This window comes from Pseudochaenichthys georgianus, chromosome 22 (assembly GCF_902827115.2).
Source record: "Pseudochaenichthys georgianus chromosome 22, fPseGeo1.2, whole genome shotgun sequence".
NCBI classification, from domain to species: Eukaryota; Metazoa; Chordata; class Actinopteri; order Perciformes; family Channichthyidae; genus Pseudochaenichthys; species Pseudochaenichthys georgianus.
This window is the reverse complement of record NC_047524.1, coordinates 745,957-765,723: the sequence shown is the minus strand read 5'-3', so window position 1 is coordinate 765,723 and position 19,767 is coordinate 745,957. Positions and strand designations below refer to the sequence as shown.

General features: G+C 39.8%; 2 protein-coding genes and 1 long non-coding RNA gene across 3 annotated transcripts in view; 1 reads left to right on the top strand and 2 right to left on the bottom strand.

Moving 5' to 3' along the window:
* Nucleotides 1-791: 791 nt before the first annotated feature.
* Nucleotides 792-6,978, bottom strand: kcnk3b (potassium channel, subfamily K, member 3b). Its single transcript, XM_034110943.1, has 2 exons — nt 6,628-6,978; nt 792-5,921 (listed from the first exon to the last, which is right to left on the bottom strand). The coding sequence occupies exons 1-2, from the start codon at nt 6,908-6,910 to the stop codon at nt 5,056-5,058; spliced, it is 1,149 nt and encodes a 382-aa protein (XP_033966834.1). The 5' UTR covers nt 6,911-6,978; the 3' UTR covers nt 792-5,055.
* Nucleotides 6,979-8,503: 1,525 nt separating this feature from the next.
* On the top strand, nt 8,504-9,075 carry LOC139436015 (uncharacterized). Its single transcript, XR_011645221.1, has 2 exons — nt 8,504-8,584; nt 8,938-9,075. It is a non-coding gene; the product is annotated as an uncharacterized lncRNA (long non-coding RNA).
* A 4,244-nt stretch (nt 9,076-13,319) lies between these two features.
* The window catches only part of ezra (ezrin a), a 29,487-nt gene continuing 23,039 nt past the window's right edge, over nt 13,320-19,767 (bottom strand). Inside the window, 3 exon segments of the mRNA XM_034112124.2 lie at nt 13,320-14,400; nt 17,731-18,045; nt 19,392-19,484. Coding sequence (XP_033968015.1) covers nt 14,236-14,400; nt 17,731-18,045; nt 19,392-19,484 — 573 coding nt within the window. The 3' untranslated portion in view covers nt 13,320-14,235.

Sequence of the window (19,767 nt, the reverse complement as noted above, 5' to 3'; positions counted from 1 at the left end):
GTTTGATGAGCTCCATTTGGGAACACATAATGAACCTATAAATATCTTATAGTGGGCGCAGTCGCTTAGAAAATAGAAAAATCACTTTAACTCTAGAGACATTTGGTTTTCTTGTACAAAAGAAAATGTCATGTATGCACGTACTGCCTTTAAGCGCTAAAGATCGCACTAGAAATGAATTTGAACTAATTTAAATTTCATCTTAAATATACAACCAATTTACATTGTTCTTTTCAATAAAGTTATTTAAGATTTTGAAGGAATTATTAAGATATTATGTACCCCTAAGGTATTCCAAAAAGCCAAGCTGTATTAACAAACATTAGAGGTGTCCTAATTGAAAAGCATTATCAACAGTATTTAAGCCTAAATCTGAAGTATTTCCGTTGTATTCTCCGCCTAGTTCTCACATGATGATGAGTTGTATAATATACATAATGCCGCATACTATGACACAATAAATACCCGCCATACTTTGTGCTTGTCGTGACTAACCTGCTGTAGGTTGTCCAGAGCTGGACTTCAGTCAGGATTCACAGGGGGAAACCATCTGGACCCAACGGTCATTTCTATACATTCAGCAGGCTTTTCTCACACCGCACAGGCTGAGGAACAGCTTGAAGACGCTAAAACCACATGACTACATCTTATACTTGTATTGTGTACAGTCATGCAAAAATCTTCTCTTTAAAATAATGATTCATCAGGACAGCCACGACAAACAAGAAAACTAAAAGACAGAGTTATTGGATACAATATCCATCTTTTAACATTTTATATGGAATCTAGAGCAAAATAGTATAATTCTGAAATCGAGTGTGATTAATCTTGACGAACAAATTATAAGTCTCAACTGTGCACACATCTCTTGGCAAGTTAAGATTTAAAAAAAAGTACAATTACTTCAAGTACGTAGGTGTTCAAGTACTTTGCCCCCTGTCATATTTTAACAGAGAAACCTGTTAATTATTGTGCAGCAAGGTTTAAAACTAATACAGTACTTGCATAACATATACAGTAGGGTGCTGCTGTCAGAACCATAACACAACCTTGTCCATTATCATGTGCAAACAGTACTTTTGTGTTTCAGAAGTCCATCACAACAGTCTGCTTCCATAGATTCCTTAATCGGCATCACAGCCAGATTAAATAGTACGTTTTTATGTTAATTTGGCGTCAAATCGCTGTTATTTCCACCCACAATGCAAAGCAATACTTAAAACTACAAGAAATAATCCATCTTCCCCCATTCCTATCTTTTCTGACTCTGATTTCTGCTTGAGTACAAATTTAAAAGTATTTAACTTAAGTATTTGTATCTCATGCTTTTCATAATATTGGGAATATTGTACTTTTTTCACAGCAACCATTTTTCTGCAGAATGAGTTTCTTTGTACTTCTACTGAAATACGTTTTTTAAATGCAGGACTTATACTTGTAATAAAGTATTTTCACATCATTGCACTTCCTTTTTTTAGTATGGTGAGTTCTCTTGGTTGAACATTTCCCAAAATGCCTTTAAGAAAAACAGGTTAAAATGTGCTACTCTCTGTTGCTAGGATATCATCTGTGGACAAACATTTAAGAAAGCCCTTTTCCCCTAAATTAAATTAAGGTTTGATCCCGAAATGTGTCAGTTATCTCATTTGCAGCTGCCATAAATAAACGTCAAATCATGCCAACACCAAAATAACCCCAGAAATGCAAGGAACTGTATCTAAGGGTGGGTATTTTTTGTCTAATATGGCATATTTATGTGTGATTGACAACCAGTTAGTTATCCATTGTACAAACACACAAAACCTCGTCCCATCTGCCACTCCAAACTGCTCCTAAAATTACTTTGCATCAACTGTCTGAAATAGATGCGATTTAGACAGACAAACAACAAGAATATCTGATGCGTTTTGTTTGATTGCCTCTGATTTTATGTAAGGTAATTTAATGAATTAAACACCCAATATATAACATGTTAATAAGTTACTTTTAGAGGTTCTAGTGAGATTACTTTTATAAACCTTGACAGAGCCAGTTAAGACGTTTCCAGTATTTATGCTAGGCTAAGCTAACAGGAGGCTTTTTGGGCCTAATTAAATAGCTAACAAGTAACATATTTAAAAAGTGAGAATGATATCAGTCTCTCATCATTAGCTTCATCATAGCCCTATATTTAGCTTCATCATAGCCCTATCTTTAGCTTCACCTTGGCTTTAGCTTAATCTTTAGCTTAATTGTTAGCTTCACCTTTAGCTTAATCGTTAGCTTCCCCGGCGCTGGCTTCCCCTTTAGCTTCACCTTTAGCTTCATCTTTAGCTTAATCGTTAGCTTCCCTGGCGCTGGCTTCCCCTTTAGCTTCACATTTACCTTTAGCTTCATCTTTAGCTTCACCTTTAGCTTCATCTTTAGCTTCACCTTTAGCTTCACCTTTAGCTTAATCTTTAGCATAATCTTAAATGTAATCTTTAGCTTGATCTTTAGCTTTACCTTTAGCTTCATATTTAGCTTCACCTTTACATTACCCTTTAGCTTCATCTTTAGCTTAATCTTAAATGTAATCTTTAGCTTGATTTTTAGCTTCACCTTTAGCTTAATCTTTATCCTTTTCTTTTGCTTAATCAGTATCTTTAGGGTACAGGCATACGAGTGGAGTTAAGCCAAAAACCTTTTTCCCCATAACAAACAATAAACAGCGTGTTCGCAGTGAAGTGTTGTTGGAGCTATTTTTATCTGAACTTTTGACAGAGCCCGGCTGTTCCCTCTGCTTCCAGTTGTTATTCGAAGCTAAGCTAACCTCTTCATATCTCCAGCTCATTATTTCCCAAACTATTCGCTTAAGTGCACTTCACAAACTTCTGGATTACAGTTCCTGAAAACACGGTGAAGCCAAGGCCAGATTAACATCAACAACTGGGGGCAACAGGGCTGGACAAATGAACAGAAAGCCCTCACACTGCAGCCAACCGTTTTTGTTAACGTTGGTCTTTTTAAAAGCTTTTTTCAGTCGGTGCCGCTGAGTGTCTCCTTGTGATCATCCTGCTTCTGTGTTAATGCAGTTTTACTGTGTTCGGGGTGTGTCATCGTGATTTTTCTGAACTTTTCCCACTTGTGTAGTTACATAATGCTGCAGCGTTTGTGACTGATGCACCAGCATTTTGGACAGAGAGCTCTGAAAAGTCACAATAACAGAGGCAGCTACACAGAAATATGAGTCACGTTGAGCTATCAGAGTCAGCTTTAATATAGTTCTGAGAATCACGATTATGGTTTTATCTTGTATTAAACCACAACGTCTAAACTGGTGCTGCATCAATCTATAAGCTCTGAGTTAAACCAGCATGACAAAAAAACACTAAATGGGAATGTACTGCAGAGCTGAAGTCTTGTACCCTTTCCTTCCAAAATTAGCGCAAGCATGCAGTTTTTCTTAAACACCAGAAAACCTGCTAAAAATAGGCGATAAACTCCTTTTCCATTCCCCGTAGACAAGTGTGTTTTTCAGGTTTGAAAAATGCACCATAAAGCAGAGATAATGAACAGTAATTGTTTATATATCTATGACTTAGTCAGTCTCTCTTTCAAACGCTCCAACCATGTGATTCTTTGTCAATGTATTGGGTATATTAGTCCTCTTTCTAAGCTGAAGGACTTCTCTTCAAAAACCCATGAGCCCATAATGTGCTAAACGCAAGATACATTGATACTTTTCATGACTCTTCTTTGAGAAACTCATCCGTTGGTTGACTAAGAATATCCTAAGTCTTTTTGCAAACAGCAGAAGGACTGCACGAGGCACATTTGTGTTTGAATAAAGTTTGTTTGACGACAATCAGCAATCAGAAATAATTGTTTCTGCCAATGGAGTCTGGTTGCTTTGAGAAGAGCATTTAAAACATGTTCCTTTTCACATTTAACTCTATGAATTAAGGGGTGTATATATATATAAATAAAGATGGATTTATCTCGTCATTCTAGTGTGTTTAACGACAATCATGGAGGTTTAATTACTGGTTGTATCGAGTAGAGCATGCTAATTGTATGTTTTGTACGTTAATACAATATAATAATTATCCAAATCCCTTTGATTTCATAGCATATCGTGAGGAAATAGGTGAAATGTAGCATGTCCATTGTGTTGTCTTTTTCCCACAGACTCTGATCGGCTACAAATTGTCCCAGAAAAATGACGAATACAAACTCGACTTTTCCCGTTCAAGACAAATGCCAGATGTCTTGAAGTCCAGTCGGTGAGGTAAAATGATGTTATCTCTCCATTTCTTATTGTGCAGTTCCTCAACTGACTCCGCCTGTAGTCCCTGGAGCAGCACCTGTTTACCCTGAACACCTCGTGGTCTGCAGTGTGTGCGCACAGGTAGATGTCCAATTGCACGACTTGTTAACACCCACAGGTTACATCTACCTTCAAAGAAGTGACGTGCAAACAGACTCAGAGAATCCTTTGAGTAGTTACCTGCAAATGTGTGAACTTAACATGACTTTTAAACGTTAATAGTAGTTGACTTTTACGTTGGCATTTGGTCTATTTTCTTGTCTTTTTAAGTCTTCAGTATATAGTATGCTGCACTCTAAGCGGGGTCTGGGACTTCACATTTCCATTGCCGACAACAACGTATTGTGCATATGATGATAATCCTTTGACATTAAAAGTATTGAACGTTTCAAACCCTTTCAAGTTTTGAACGTTTTCGCATAACATGCCGTCGGGTTCTCCATGAAACTCATATGCAGCACATGGCACGTTCAAGCTGTGGAACTCCCCTTCAATGCATTATAAGTACAAGTGCGCATTTCTACAAATACCTTCCTGGTTTGTTTCTTTCCTTGTTCGCACTAAGAAATATTCTTTCATTTTTGCACGTCATCGCTTCCAAAGATAGCGAGCAACCCTTCCTCAAACTGATATTTGAGTTGTCTTGTCCGACTGTTGACTGGGATTATAGCACCACACACATCTAGCAGTGTCGTCTCTGCTGTGAGGCCGGCTCTCTGGCAGTCGAGACACATTGTTCGGTGCGGAAATCTGCTGCGTCGAGAGTTTCAAACGGAGCTGCGTCTCTTAAACATCCCGAATGGAGATAAGAGGCCTGTAGTTATGGAGCTGATGCTCGAGCATTGGCGTGGACTACACACACATCCCGTGGACCCCGGCTCCACGTAGTGAGGACAGTTCCTGCTCTGCTGCATGTAGGGGTTCGATAACATCAGCTCCTGAGGGATGGAGCCCCGCAGCTTCTCCTTGCTCCTGTACCACAAGCAGGAGCATATTGTCTGGAAGTGCAGCACCTCGGTGTAGACGCCTTTCAAATCCCTCGCTTTGGTGGCGTCTTCTGCTAAAGAGGCGGAGGCCGAGAGGGGGAGCAGTCGAGCCACCTCTCCTCGGGGTTTACCGACGGGAACGAGCGCGCGCTGCCTGGCGTCCCGCCGCTCGTCCTCCGTGTTCATGGTGAGGAAGCGAAGCACCACCAGGTTCAGGAAGGCTCCGATCACCGTGAGCCCCGTGAGGATGTAGACGAAGCAGAAGGCCACGTAGCGAGGGTCGTTCTGCAGCGCGTCGTCCCTCTGCAGCGCCACGTAGTCCCCGAAGCCGATGGTGGTGAGCGTGATGAAGCAGAAGTAGAAGGCGTGCAGGAAGCTCCATCCCTCGCAGTGGGAGAAGGCCACGGCCCCGACACACAGCGTGCTGAGGCAGGAGAAGAAGCCCACCGTCACCATGTTGGCCATGGACACGGCTGTTTGACGCAGGCCCAGGCACTTCTTGGCCTGGTGCAGCAGGTACCTGACGAAGGTGTTGATCCGCTCCCCCAGGCTCTGGAACATCACCAGAGTGAGCGGGATCCCCAGGAGGGCATAGAACATGCAGAACACTTTCCCCGAGTCGCTGCTCGGAGCCGCGTGGCCGTAACCTGAGGAGACATCGCAGGAGACACGTCAGACTGAGAGTTACAAGATGCTATCTGACGTAGTGTGGCAAGGACTGGAGATTAAGCTTTGGCTGGTTGAAATGATATCAGAAAAGCAGTTTTGAAATGCTACACATTTACTTTTACAAGTAGAAATGACACTTTGATGAGTACAAACATAATATGTAAACTATTGAAAATAATCTAAGAATAAAAAGAAAACTGATTTTTCCATTAAAATATTTATATAAAATAGAAAAAGCCCTTTAAAAAGAGGTCTATCGTCCAGTGAAGATGTATTCATTATTATTGATTATTTGGTCACATGACATAGAAATCATTGAAAAAAATCCAGTATCTTAAAAATATAATAAAATATGAAAAACAAGGACATGAAAAAAAAAATCAATTCAGATGTTTTGATAAAAATATGTAGCCTAACATCACCAAAATAAATATATTACAAATAAATAATAACATTTAATTCAGCAAGGAGGCACTGTCACTGACTTTACGCACTTTGTATCGTCTGTAGGCTTTTACGATTCCCGCCATCACTTTAACAATGCCTATGTATTTATGATATCATCCCACAAAGTTTCTCCATCTTGTTTTGTACTTGTTAACTGTCTTTGCCTCTGAATCGCTGAATTACACCTCAGCGCAGCCCCCATGCTCTTAATGCGTACATCCATGAACTTCCGCTCACCTATGGTTGTGATCACAGTGATGGCGAAGTAAAAAGACCCCGCGAACTTCCACTGCACGCCGGCTTTGTGCGGTTTGAGCTGCACCACGACGTGCTCCAGCTCCTCGAAGTCCCCTTTGGATAAGTTGTATTTACGCATGAGTTCGTGCTTCCTGGCGTCCAGCTTCCTCTTGTGGCTTTTCTCCTGCTTCGACTCCAGGGTCTCAAACACGGCCGCCCCCACCACCAGGTAAGTGAGGATGCTGATGATGAGGGCGAGGGTCCGGGCGTTTTGTCTCTTCATGGTAAGAAAATAAAAATAAAAATGGAGAGACACTTCTTTTTTGTTTCCCCTGCGTCCTTCCTGCTCCTCCTCGCGTATCCAACAGAGGGGTTTGTGACTTTTGGAGCCGGAGCTGTTCTCATCACCACCCCCACATCACAGTTGGGCTGAGTCTGTATTTGGAGTATTTGTCACAGACTTATATTTAGATCTGCCAGTGGTGAAAGAAGTACTCAGATATATAACTTCAGAAAAAAAGTATGCAAAATGGTTCAAATATTGATGCAGAGAAACTAGTCCATGCATTTGTTACTTCTAGGCTGGATTATTGTAACTCTTTATTATCAGGGAGTACCAAGAAGTCAGTCAAGTGGCTTCAGCTGATTCAAAATGCTGCGGCTCGTGTCCTAACCAGAGTTAGGAGAAGGGACCACATTACTCCTGTTCTGGCTGCCTTAGAATTTAAAATTCTTCTTCTCGCCTACAAAGCCCTTAATGGGCAGGCGCCATCTTACCTTAAAGAACTCATTATACCCTACTGTCCTACTAGGGCATTGCGTTCCAAGAATGCAGGGTTGTTGGTTGTTCCTAGAGTCTCTAAAAGTACAATGGGAGCCAGAGCCTTTTCTTATCAAGCTCCACATTTGTGGAATCAGCTTCCAGTTTGTGTTCGGGCGGCAGACACCCTATCCGTTTTTAAGAGTGCGCTTAAGACCTTCCTTTTTGATAAATAGTGATAAAATAAAATAATCTAATAAGAGTGCATTGACGTAGATACGTTGTGCCTCTTCACCTATACATTTTAGTTCTTACTCTTTCACTTAAATCCTAAAAACTTAGATCTTATATTTAAAACTTTATCCAAACCTTTCCCCTCCCTGACCTCTCGGGGTTTATTAGCGCGGTTTAAAAAGTGAAAGTAGTAATTATGCAGTTTGACAGTGGACAAAGGAGATATTTGACTTGAGAAAAAGTATGAAAAATGGCTTTAAATATATACTTAAATCACGGAAGGTAAAAGTCGTCATGCATATTGGCAGTGGTGGAAGAAGTATTCAGATGATTTACCTTTAAAAAAGAGTATAAATCATACAAATAATCACATAAAATGGTAAAAAAAAACTCTTCCCGGACAAACAGACTCAAATTCAGTTTCTTTCCCAGGGCCATATGTGCACTAAACGCTGCTAATATTTAAATTATATAAACCTTCCGTGTAATACGAGGGGAATCGTGCAATTTTAATTGATCTATTATTTATTTATGTACATATTCCCTTTTTTTAAGTCCCATTTATTGTTTTTATAGTGTCTTGTTGTTGCGTGTTGGCACCTTGAGTCTGTTATAATTTCGTTGTACTTGTACAATGACAAATAAAGTTCTACCTATCTATATATCTGTTCAAAATATATATAAGTGAAAGTAGTCAGTATGCATAATGGCAGTGGTGGAAGAAGTGCTCAGATTCTTTACTAAAGTAAAAGTACATATCATATGGTCTTTTAAAGTAGGGGAGTATTTGTCAAATTAGACGGTAAAGTAAAGTACGGTGGCTGACAGATGCAAACGTGTTCGAAACCATAGATATATATAAACACTAGATGGCTCATGGGAGATTTTCCAGCGTAGCTGACTGGCCGCCATCTTGCTACAGTCAACAGTTACTCTGATTCGCGTTATGGTAGCTGTTGTCAGGTGAGTGATCTGCACTAAAATACTCTTAACTCACTGAAATCTTGACTGATTTACAAACGGTTTGGTTTATTATAAACATTATTAGCATGGCTATGATACAGGATGCTTGGACATGTTGAAATTGCAGCTTTTCTTTGTGTATGTGGTTGTATTTATTAGCTGGCTAATAACAAGAGGCTGTCAGTGAGACCTAGTATTACAAAGTTGACCCAGCAACTTTACACCAGTGGGAGAGGCAGAACTGCTCTTTCTTTTCAACATAACTTAAGTTACACATGATTTCTTCCAAGTGGTTTGGCTTGTTAAAACATCTTGCATTATGATACAGGAATTTGCTGGCTTTGTGTTTACAGAAGTACCTGACTATGCCGGACTTTTGTGCAGCCTACGGATGCTCCAATCACCGCAGTCTGCAAACAAGAACCCGTGGGATCACCACATATGTTTATGTTTGCTCAGTCTAATAAACCCATAACATGGTTGTGAAAGAATACCAAAGCTGAGGCTGGACGATGATTGATTGTTAGTGTGCCATGTGTCACTGTGTGTCTTATTGGTTTTGTGGTATACTGTATTTTATTTTATTGTGTGCAAGACACATTTAAAACAAATAACCTTGAACCTTGAAGCCCCATCTCTCCCCACCTGCTCCTGCTTCCTACATCCCCTCCACACCACACCAAGTTGTTCTTCTTAATAATAATAATACATTTATGTTGGGGGGCCGCCTTTCATAACACCCAAGGACACCTTACAGGGGCATAGGGGCAATATAGGGAACAATTTAAACAGTGGATTTTGTGATATATCAGCCGGGGTGAGACAAGACAAACTACAGAAGGACACAAAATGACATATGGTACAGTTTATATTATTCTTGGTCTTTTTTCAATAACATATTTCAAAGGTTCTGGATTTGTTTACAAATCTAGAAACTAAATACAAAACTAGGATGATATGAAGATCTCATGTCAAAAATATTTGTGATAAATTAGACAGAACTGGCCTGTCTGTGAGCACATTTTATGTTGGTTTGGTTCTTCTGATAAAGGTGTGAATATCTAAATAATATACCAACATATGCTATTGTCATTAGTTGTGTCCCTGTTCTTCGAGCTAAGGCATTGCTAAATTAACAACTCTTGGCTTACAGAGTGGTAACATGAGACCGATTTTTATATATAAAATATAAATGTATTTTAATTTTATAATTTATTTTAAATATTAACAATATAATAAAATAAATGGAAATATATACACCGGCAAATATTTAATATAAATACCTTGTGTGTGTGTGTATAGCTATTGCTTTATCTGATTAATGTTATTTTCATATGAAAGTCCATGATTATAAGTATGCAGTATCATAACTACATCTTTGATGTTTATAAAAAACCAAACCGTTTGAAAATCGGTTGAAAATTGAGCAAGCTATGGTTATTTAAATAGTAAACCATAATGTTATGAATGAGAGCACTGCCTGTAGCGAGATGGCGGCCAAGTGGTCTATGTTCGAAACACTTCCGTTGTGAGAAACACGCTGCAGCTGCAGGAAGGATGCAAATAGGAAAACACAAATGTTCCAAAACGAATGCAAAGGAAGACACATCTAGCAACTTGAGGAAACATCCAACATTTAGAAATCTTTCACTAACTTGAGGAAACATGCGCAGCGTTTACTAAAAGCTGCGCAAACCAACCGCTGCAAGAAGCGGAAAACACAACGAAAACAAGGGGACACTAAAAAGTGACGCACACTTCACACAGTGTGATATTTTATTTGTCTACTTCCTTTATGACCTGTGAACAAGAAGGCACTCATCTCGTTTCTTTCTCCCATGTGACTTTTAAACAAATATTACACTGATTCTTTGTCCTTTATTGACAATTTAATTTTGTAGTTCGAACGACATGTTCTTAAACTAGTTTCCTCTCTCGGTAGCTTTGTTTTAGTTTACCTTCCTCCAGTGTGAAATCATTTCCACATCCTACTGAAGTACTTCTACTGTAATTAAAACATCTGAGTACTTCCAACACAAACACTCCGCAGCCGCATTAAGGGCTCCCTGAGGTTAGTACATATATCTGTGTGCGTAAGATAACATGTTTGCCCAGTGGTTATTTAAACAGACCGGCTCCACTGGCTGCACCAGTCGTCTAGCAACCGGCTGACAACCATCGCTTTCCTGGGTAACTATTTAAGAAAGAGGCCCATCCTTTCCAGGGTGCTGTAGTGTCTCTACTTTAAAGAGTCCTCTCCTGCTGATGTTCAGGTGTATATCAGTATGTAGTGTCTCTACTTTAAAGAGTCCTCTCCCGCTGATGTTCAGGTGTATATCAGTATGTAGTGTCTCTACTTTAAAGAGTCCTCTCCTGCTGATGTGCAGGTGTATATCAGTATGTAGTGTCTCTACTTTAAAGAGTCCTCTCCTGCTGATGTTCAGGCGTATATCAGTATGTAGTGTCTCTACTTTAAAGAGTCCTCTCCTGCTGATGTCCAGGTGTATATCAGTATGTAGTGTCTCTACTTTAAAGAGTCCTCTCCTGCTGATGTTCAGGTGTATATCATAGTGTCTCTACTTTAAAGAGTCCTCTCCTGCTGATGTTCAGGTGTATATCAGTATGTAGTGTCTCTACTTTAAAGAGTGCTCTCCTGCTGATGTTCAGGTGTATATCAGTATGTAGTGTCTCTACTTTAAAGAGTCCTCTCCCGCTGATGTTCAGGTGTATATCAGTATGCAGTGTCTCTACTTTAAAGAGTCCTCTCCCGCTGATGTTCAGGTGTATATCAGTATGTAGTGTCTGTACTTTAAAGAGTCCTCTCCTGCTGATGTTCAGGTGTATATCAGTTTGTAGTGTCTCTACTTTAAAGAGTCCTCTCCCGCTGATGATCAGGTGTATATCAGTATGTAGTGTCTCTACTTTAAAAAGTCCTCTCCCGCTGATGTTCAGGTGTATATCAGTGTGTAGTGTCTCTACTTTAAAGAGTCCTCTCCTGCTGATGTTCAGGTGTATATCAGTGTGTAGTGTCTCTACTTTAAAGAGTCCTCTCCTGCTGATGTTCAGGTGTATATCAGTGTGTAGTGTCTCTACTTTAAAGAGTCCTCTCCTGCTGATGTTCAGGTGTATATCAGTATGTAGTGTCTCTACTTTAAAGAGTCCTCTCCAGCTGATGTTCAGGTGTATATCAGTATGTAGTGTCTCTACTTTAAAGAGTCCTCTCCTGCTGATGTTCAGGTGTATATCAGTATGTAGTGTCTCTACTTTAAAGAGTGCTCTCCTGCTGATGTTCAGGTGTATATCAGTATGTAGTGTCTCTACTTTAAAGAGTCCTCTCCCGCTGATGTTCAGGTGTATATCAGTATGCAGTGTCTCTACTTTAAAGAGTCCTCTCCCGCTGATGTTCAGGTGTATATCAGTATGTAGTGTCTGTACTTTAAAGAGTCCTCTCCTGCTGATGTTCAGGTGTATATCAGTTTGTAGTGTCTCTACTTTAAAGAGTCCTCTCCCGCTGATGATCAGGTGTATATCAGTATGTAGTGTCTCTACTTTAAAAAGTCCTCTCCCGCTGATGTTCAGGTGTATATCAGTGTGTAGTGTCTCTACTTTAAAGAGTCCTCTCCTGCTGATGTTCAGGTGTATATCAGTGTGTAGTGTCTCTACTTTAAAGAGTCCTCTCCTGCTGATGTTCAGGTGTATATCAGTGTGTAGTGTCTCTACTTTAAAGAGTCCTCTCCTGCTGATGTTCAGGTGTATATCAGTATGTAGTGTCTCTACTTTAAAGAGTCCTCTCCAGCTGATGTTCAGGTGTATATCAGTATGTAGTGTCTCTACTTTAAAGAGTCCTCTCCTGCTGATGTTCAGGTGTATATCAGTATGTAGTGTCTCTACTTTAAAGAGTCCTCTCCTCCTGCTGATGTTCAGGTGTATATCAGTATGTAGTGTTTCTACTTTAAAGAGTCCTCTCCTGCTGATGTTCAGGTGTATATCAGTATGTAGTGTCTCTACTTTAAAGAGTCCTCTCCTGCTGATGTTCAGGTGTATATCAGTATGTAGTGTCTCTACTTTAAAGAGTCCTCTCCTGCTGATGTTCAGGTGTATATCAGTATGTAGTGTCTCTACTTTAAAGAGTCCTCTCCTGCTGATGTTCAGGTGTATATCAGTATGTAGTGTCTCTACTTTAAAGAGTCCTCTCCTGCTGATGTTCAGGTGTATATCAGTATGTAGTGTCTCTACTTTAAAGAGTCCTCTCCTGCTGATGTTCAGGTGTATATCGGTATGCTTTAATGTTCAAAAAGGTCTTTATTGTTCTCATACTGCCTGTGCTGCAGCACCTCTTTTAACCCTCTGTCTGAAACCAGAGCCCAGTCTGTTCTGATTGGTTAGCTGGACGGCTCTGTTGTGATTGGTCAACCCCTTAGAGATGTCCCGCCCCTTAGCCTATCACGTACAATGTGTTGGAGCGCTAGCCAATAAAAGTGTGTTACAGAGTGATGTCACCATGTTCTTGAAGTCCACATCAGGCATATAATGGATTCTAGCAGATAATAAAATGCCTTCAACTTTGATCGTTTTTTAGTAATTTTATAAAGCAAAAATCTATATTTGGATTAAAAAAATATCAACTTAAGATATATTAAGTTTACAGTCATAAAGAGTAAAACAAAAACCCCATTTAAGAAGCTGGAATCAGAGGATTATGACTTTTAAAAAAAAGAATGAAAATTACTCAAAATACTTTTTTAATTTAAATTTAATAGTTGACAACAATTTGATTAATCTTTACAGTTTATTTTTTCGACTTTGGTTTGGACAACACAACTGAGAAACATTACGTATCAATCCATAATCATCAATACATGAACACAAATAATTGCTGGCTGCAAAATCACTGATTGCGTTAATGGAAAATTCATTAAATAAATCTAAATGAACCACGTCAGTTTATTACATAACAGGAAATTACAATGCTAATTTGATCGTGTATGATAACGGAAGTAATTAGATTAATGCCAATGTTTTAATGACTAAAGCACGTTGGAGATGTTTGAGTGCTAAAAAAAACATTTCATCAAAGTTAAACCAATAAAATAAAACTCATCTTACGCGGATCAGCTATTGACTTCCTGTTTCTTAATCAGGTGAGTCTGCATACAGAGGTGGAAGAAGTACTAGTGCCAAAAACATGTTAAAAAATAGGTATACTTATTTAAATCTTACTTTAGTATGTATTGACATAAAAATATACTAATGTGCTTAATGGCCTATTTCAAAATCATATATATTAAATGCGTGGAACATGATTAGCGATGCATTAACGTCTAGTGAAAGTGATTTGATTTACTTCATAAACTGCTGATGGATATCTTAACCTATAATTATGAGTCACTATTTATTTACCTATTACCAGTAAATGCAGGGTTGCAAGATAAATATTGAAATGTTTTGTAATCATAAATTACAACAACTTAATATTGTGTGCAATTCACCCTAAAAAATAGAACACAAGTACTCGAGTAAAGTACCTCTTAATTGTACTTTACTCGAGTACTTGTACTTTCCCACCCCTGTGTGCAGATGTGTTCACACTCTGATTAGCAGCTGAACCGTTGTGAGGTATTTCTGAGATGTTTTCGGGTCTCCGAGGTTTTCTACAAGGACTCGAACTCGTCGATCCTCTGCTTGGTGTTTCCCAGGCGGATCTGGCGCAGCGTCTTGTATTTGTCGCGGCCGACTCTCATGTTCTCGGCGTGAAGAAGGTCGTTCTGAGACTTCTTGTTGTCGTCCCGGGCTTCTGCCAGCTCGGAGCTCAGGGCCTGAGGAGGGAAACACAGATGGTTACAGCCAATACACTTCAGTTATATTCTTAGAGTTGTTATTGTAGAGTGGAGCAGGGATGATGTGTAGAGATGTCCCGATCCGATCACGTGATCGGGGATCGGAGCCGATCACGTCATTTTCAAAAAATCGGGGATCGGGATTTTTTTGATTTTTTTTTTTATAAATTTTTTTTTTTTTTATTTAATGTTACAAAACAAAAATGACCATGTTCACGTCTTAAAGTCATCCTGAGGACTTAGTTTTGGTTTAAAATTACACAACATCATGTATGTGTTGCTTCCTTTGGGCTTGTTTTCAGACCTGGTTGCTTATTTCTCTGAAAGCTGGCAACAGAGTGGGCGCAGTGTCTAATAGCAGCAAGCTAACGAGAGGCTACGTTCAGCTGGTGACTCGGGAGTCGGGACAGAGAAAATGTCAGGAGTTTGGAAGTATTATAACATTGAAAGCGAAGGCAGTGTAACAGCCAGATGCAATGTTTGCAAGGCGGAGGTTCCTCGTGGTGGAAAGAACAGAGCTACGTTCAACACGACCAATCTAACACGCTACCTGAGAAACAAACACCAACAACAACACGGCGAGTGCACAGCGGCCACTCGGGTAACGGCACGGAAACAACCGACACTTTCAGAGACTTTCAAAAGGAAAGAGAAACGGCCCCAGAACAGAGAAAAGGCCAACACAATAACAGCCAAGATAGCTGAATTCATCGCGTTGGATGACCAGCCGTTATCTGTTACCTTTTCTTTCTCTTAATGCATTGCATAAAGATCGGATCGGGAAAAATCGGTATCGGCAGATTGTCAAAATCAAATGATCGGAATCGGATCGGGAGCAAAAAAAGGTGATCGGGACATCCCTAATGATGTGTTTTTGTAGGACGATACTGAAGCTAGCATAGCATAGCAAAAAGTCAATGGGATTTTTTTTTCATGTGATTTTGGATTATTGCAGAAAATAATTTCAATGTTTAACACGTTTTGCTCAGCAGGATAATCTCCACATATAAACACCACTTTATGTTTTTTGAAGCGTTAATGAAACAACCACAAGTAATAAGCTAACTTTAGGCTACAGAGTTGTGCAGAAATGAGTCCTAAAACCCGGAAATGAGTCAGCATTTTACTACTTCTGGTTCTCTCATCTGGAAGTCAATGGTTTTTTAACGTACTTTTGGTTGGATGGCTGAAATAAGGTCTGTGGTTAACACAAGCTGAAGAGATTTTAACGTTTTGTTTTACGACATAAAATGGCGGTTGCTAGTGTCGAAATGAGACGACTAAGCGTCATCACGCTCAATATTAGCCGCCTTTAGCTTAGCGGTGGTGACGTGAAGTCAGGTGACCGTGCTGTAGTTCCTTTATAGCCCAACATTAGCTACCTTTAGCTTAGCGGTGGTGACGTGAAGTCAGGTGACCGTGCTGTAGTTCCTTTATAGCCCAACATTAGCTGCCTTTAGCTTAGCGGTGGTGACGTGAAGTCATGTGACCGTGCTGTAGTTCCTTTATAGCCCAACATTAGCCACCTTTAGCTTAGCGGTGGTGACGTGAAGTCAGGTGACCGTGCTGTAGTTCCTTTATAGCCCAACATTAGCCGCCTTTAGCTTAGCGGTGGTGACGTGAAGTCATGTGACCGTGCTGTAGTTCCTTTATAGCCCAACATTAGCCACCTTTAGCTTAGCGGTGGTGACGTGAAGTCATGTGACCGTGCTGTAGTTCCTTTATAGCCCAACATTAGCCACCTTTAGCTTAGCGGTGGTGACGTGAAGTCATGTGACCGTGCTGTAGTTCCTTTATAGCCCAACATTAGCCACCTTTAGCTTAGCGGTGGTGACGTGAAGTCAGGTGACCGTGCTGTAGTTCCTTTATAGCCCAACATTAGCCACCTTTAGCTTAGCGGTGGTGACGTGAAGTCATGTGACCGTGCTGTAGTTCCTTTATAGCCCAACATTAGCCGCCTTTAGCTTAGCGGTGATGACGTGAAGTCATGTGACCGTGCTGTAGTTCCTTCATAGCCCAACATTAGCCACCTTTAGCTTAGCGGTGGTGACGTGAAGTCATGTGACCGTGCTGTAGTTCCTTTATAGCCCAACATTAGCCACCTTTAGCTTAGCGGTGGTGACGTGAAGTCATGTGACCGTGCTGTAGTTCCTTTATAGCCCAACATTAGCCACCTTTAGCTTAGCGGTGGTGACGTGAAGTCAGGTGACCGTGCTGTAGTTCCTTTATAGCCCAACATTAGCCACCTTTAGCTTAGCGGTGGTGACGTGAAGTCATGTGACCGTGCTGTAGTTCCTTTATAGCCCAACATTAGCCGCCTTTAGCTTAGCGGTGATGACGTGAAGTCATGTGACCGTGCTGTAGTTCCTTCATAGCCCAACATTAGCCACCTTTAGCTTAGCGGTGGTGACGTGAAGTCATGTGACCGTGCTGTAGTCCCTTTATAGCCCAACATTAGCCACCTTTAGCTTAGCGGTGGACAGTGACGTGGAGTCATGTGACCGTGCTGTAGTTCCTTTATAGCCCAACATTAGCCACCTTTAGCTTAGCGGTGGACAGTGACGTGGAGTCATGTGACCGTGCTGTAGTTCCTTTATAGCCCAACATTAGCCACCTTTAGCTTAGCGCTGGTGACGTGAAGTCATGGGACCGTGCTGTAGTTTCATTATAGCCCAACATTAGCTACCTTTAGCTTAGCGGTGGTGACGTGAAGTCATGTGACCGTGCTGTAGTTCCTTTATAGCCCAACATTAGCTGCCTTTAGCTTAGCGGTGGTGACGTGAAGTCATGTGACCGTGCTGTAGTTCCTTTATAGCCCAACATTAGATACCTTTTAACTTAGCGGTGGTGACGTGAAGTCATGTGACCGTGCTGTAGTTCCTTTATAGCCCAACATTAGCTGCCTTTAGCTTAGCGGTGGTGACGTGGAGTCATGTGACCGTGCTGTAGTTCCTTTATAGCCCAACATTAGCCGCCTTTAGCTTAGCGGTGGTGACGTGAAGTCAGGTGACCGTGCTGTAGTTCCTTTATAGCCCAACATTAGCCGCCTTTAGCTTAGCGGTGGTGACGTGAAGTCATGTGACCGTGCTGTAGTTCCTTTATAGCCCAACGTTAGCTTTTTACTTCAAAAATCAAAAAGTGGTGTTGATATATAAATATAATATATATATCCGGCGTGATAAAAATAATAGATTACATTTGTCTAGCGCCTTTCAAGGGAACCAAGGCCACTTTACATAGTGAACAAACAAACAAACAAGAGGGGCAAATGATAAAGTAAAAAGTAAATGAAGGATCCGAAGCACTGACCTGCAGCTGTTTCTGCAGCCGCTTGTTCTTCTCGGCCTCGGTGAGCCTCTCCTCCTCCTCCCGGTGGTTGGAGATCTCCTGCGTCTGCAGCTCGGCGCTGTAGGTGCTGTTTTCCTCGCTGTTGTTCTCCTCGTGGTCGCTCTCACTGTCCGAGGAGGAGGAGGAGGATGAAGAGGAGGAAGCAGGAGCCTCAGCAGGAGCTTCAGCAGGAGCCTCAGCAGGAGCCTCAGCTTCAGGAGAGGATGAGTGAGAGGATCTCATCACGTTGTGCAGCTCCTCCTTCGTCTTCTCCAGATTCTCCTCCATATCCCGAGCCTACGGCCAGGAGGAGAGGGTTAGTTTAATCTGCATTATTTATTATTAGTACTGGTATGACTGTGTGCGACCAGTTTATGGACCAATAACAGTCGCAGGCAGAGCTAGATATCAGGTCTTACCATGACAACTTGGCTTTGTGTCTTTGAATAGACGTGTGTTTGAAATATGTTACATTACTTTGTTACCGAGCCATTGCAATCAGCAATACAGTAGAAAGATATACAGATACACAATATAAAGACACGCTTTAGAGTACTATTACTAACTGTAAACATATATTAGAATATATATAATATACTCTATACCGGTGATTCTCAAATGGGGGTACGCGGACCCCTAGGGGTACGTTGGGGTACTGCAGGGGGTACGTGAGATTTAAAAAAAAAAAAAAAAAAGTTAATTAAAAAAATACCATGAATGATTACAAAAATAATCTTAGTACAATAAATTAAATAGAAAACACACTTTTATATAAAATATTCCTTGAACCTCATACACATGTCAAATTGGTGTTTCATTGGTTTGTTAAACAGATATTACTTCAGTGGAAAAAGTCCTTTGAAAGTTTAAATTTGTTTTCTTTTTTCATGCATAAAATGAAAATATCCTTGGTTTGTTGTAAAGGAGTTAATAAATCACTGAGGGAACATCACTATATTGGAATTATTTGTATCGGCTTTTTCGATCAAACATTTTCGGGGTCGGTCAGACTTGGCTGAGAAAATGTTTCAAAGGGGATACACGACTGAAAATAGTTTGAGAAGCACTGCTCTAGACAAGTGTACAAAGTCATATGTTTTTAAGTGTAATGTATTGGAAACAAGTAACATAAGTGGTGAAAAGAAATAATGCAATAAACTAAGAAAAAACTATTTGCATACAAAAACATAATTGTGTATTACGTTATTTGTAAGTACTGTAAATACTGCATAGGGTACTGATTGCTCATTTGCCATGGTGTTGAATAAAACACACAACTGTTAAAAAACAGGCTTGTTAATAATAAATAATAAAATAAATAAAATAAATAAAATAAATAAAATAAATAAAATAAATAAAATAAATAACAAATAAAATAATAAAATAAATAACAAATAAAATAAATTACAAATAAAATAAATTAATAAATAAAATAAATAAATAAAATAAATAAAATAAATAAAATAAATAAAATAAATAAAATAAATAAAATAAATAAAATAAATAAAATAAATAAAATAAATAAAATAAATAAAATAAATAAAATAAAATAAAAATAAATTAAATAAATAATAAAGAACGAGCAGGAAAGGCCTCTGACATGTGGAGGTACCCCTGAGTCTGGGTGGAGCCCTGATCCTCACCTTGCTGTGCCAGGACTCCGCCTCCTCCTCCTTCTCTTTCTGCATCTCCTCCAGGAGGGCGATCTTGGCGCTGTACTCGGCGAGATCTGCAGCCTGAAGGAATAGATCAAAATACTCAACATTACGGACACGGTGTCACGAGCAATTAAAGAACGGCATTAATGTTTATCTCGAGTAACATTGTGCGACATCCCCTTTTAATCTTTATTATTTATTTTATAGGTTTTTATTTATTTCATAGTTTTATTATCTTTGTGAGACTTTCCGTGTTTTAATCTTTATCATTATTCCTTTTTTGTATCTCATGTCTTCCTTTATTTTAGTGTTTATTTTATTATTATCAAACCTTTTACCTCCAATTGTTACGTTTAGTGTT

Coding starts and splice junctions, on each gene's coding strand:
- kcnk3b (XM_034110943.1), bottom strand. CDS start 6,910: ATGAAGAGACAAAACGCCCGGACCCTCGCCCTCATCATCAGCATCCTC. Junction 5,922..6,627: donor CACTGTGATCACAACCATAG/GTGAGCGGAAGT, acceptor ATGTCTCCTCAG/GTTACGGCCACGCGGCTCCG.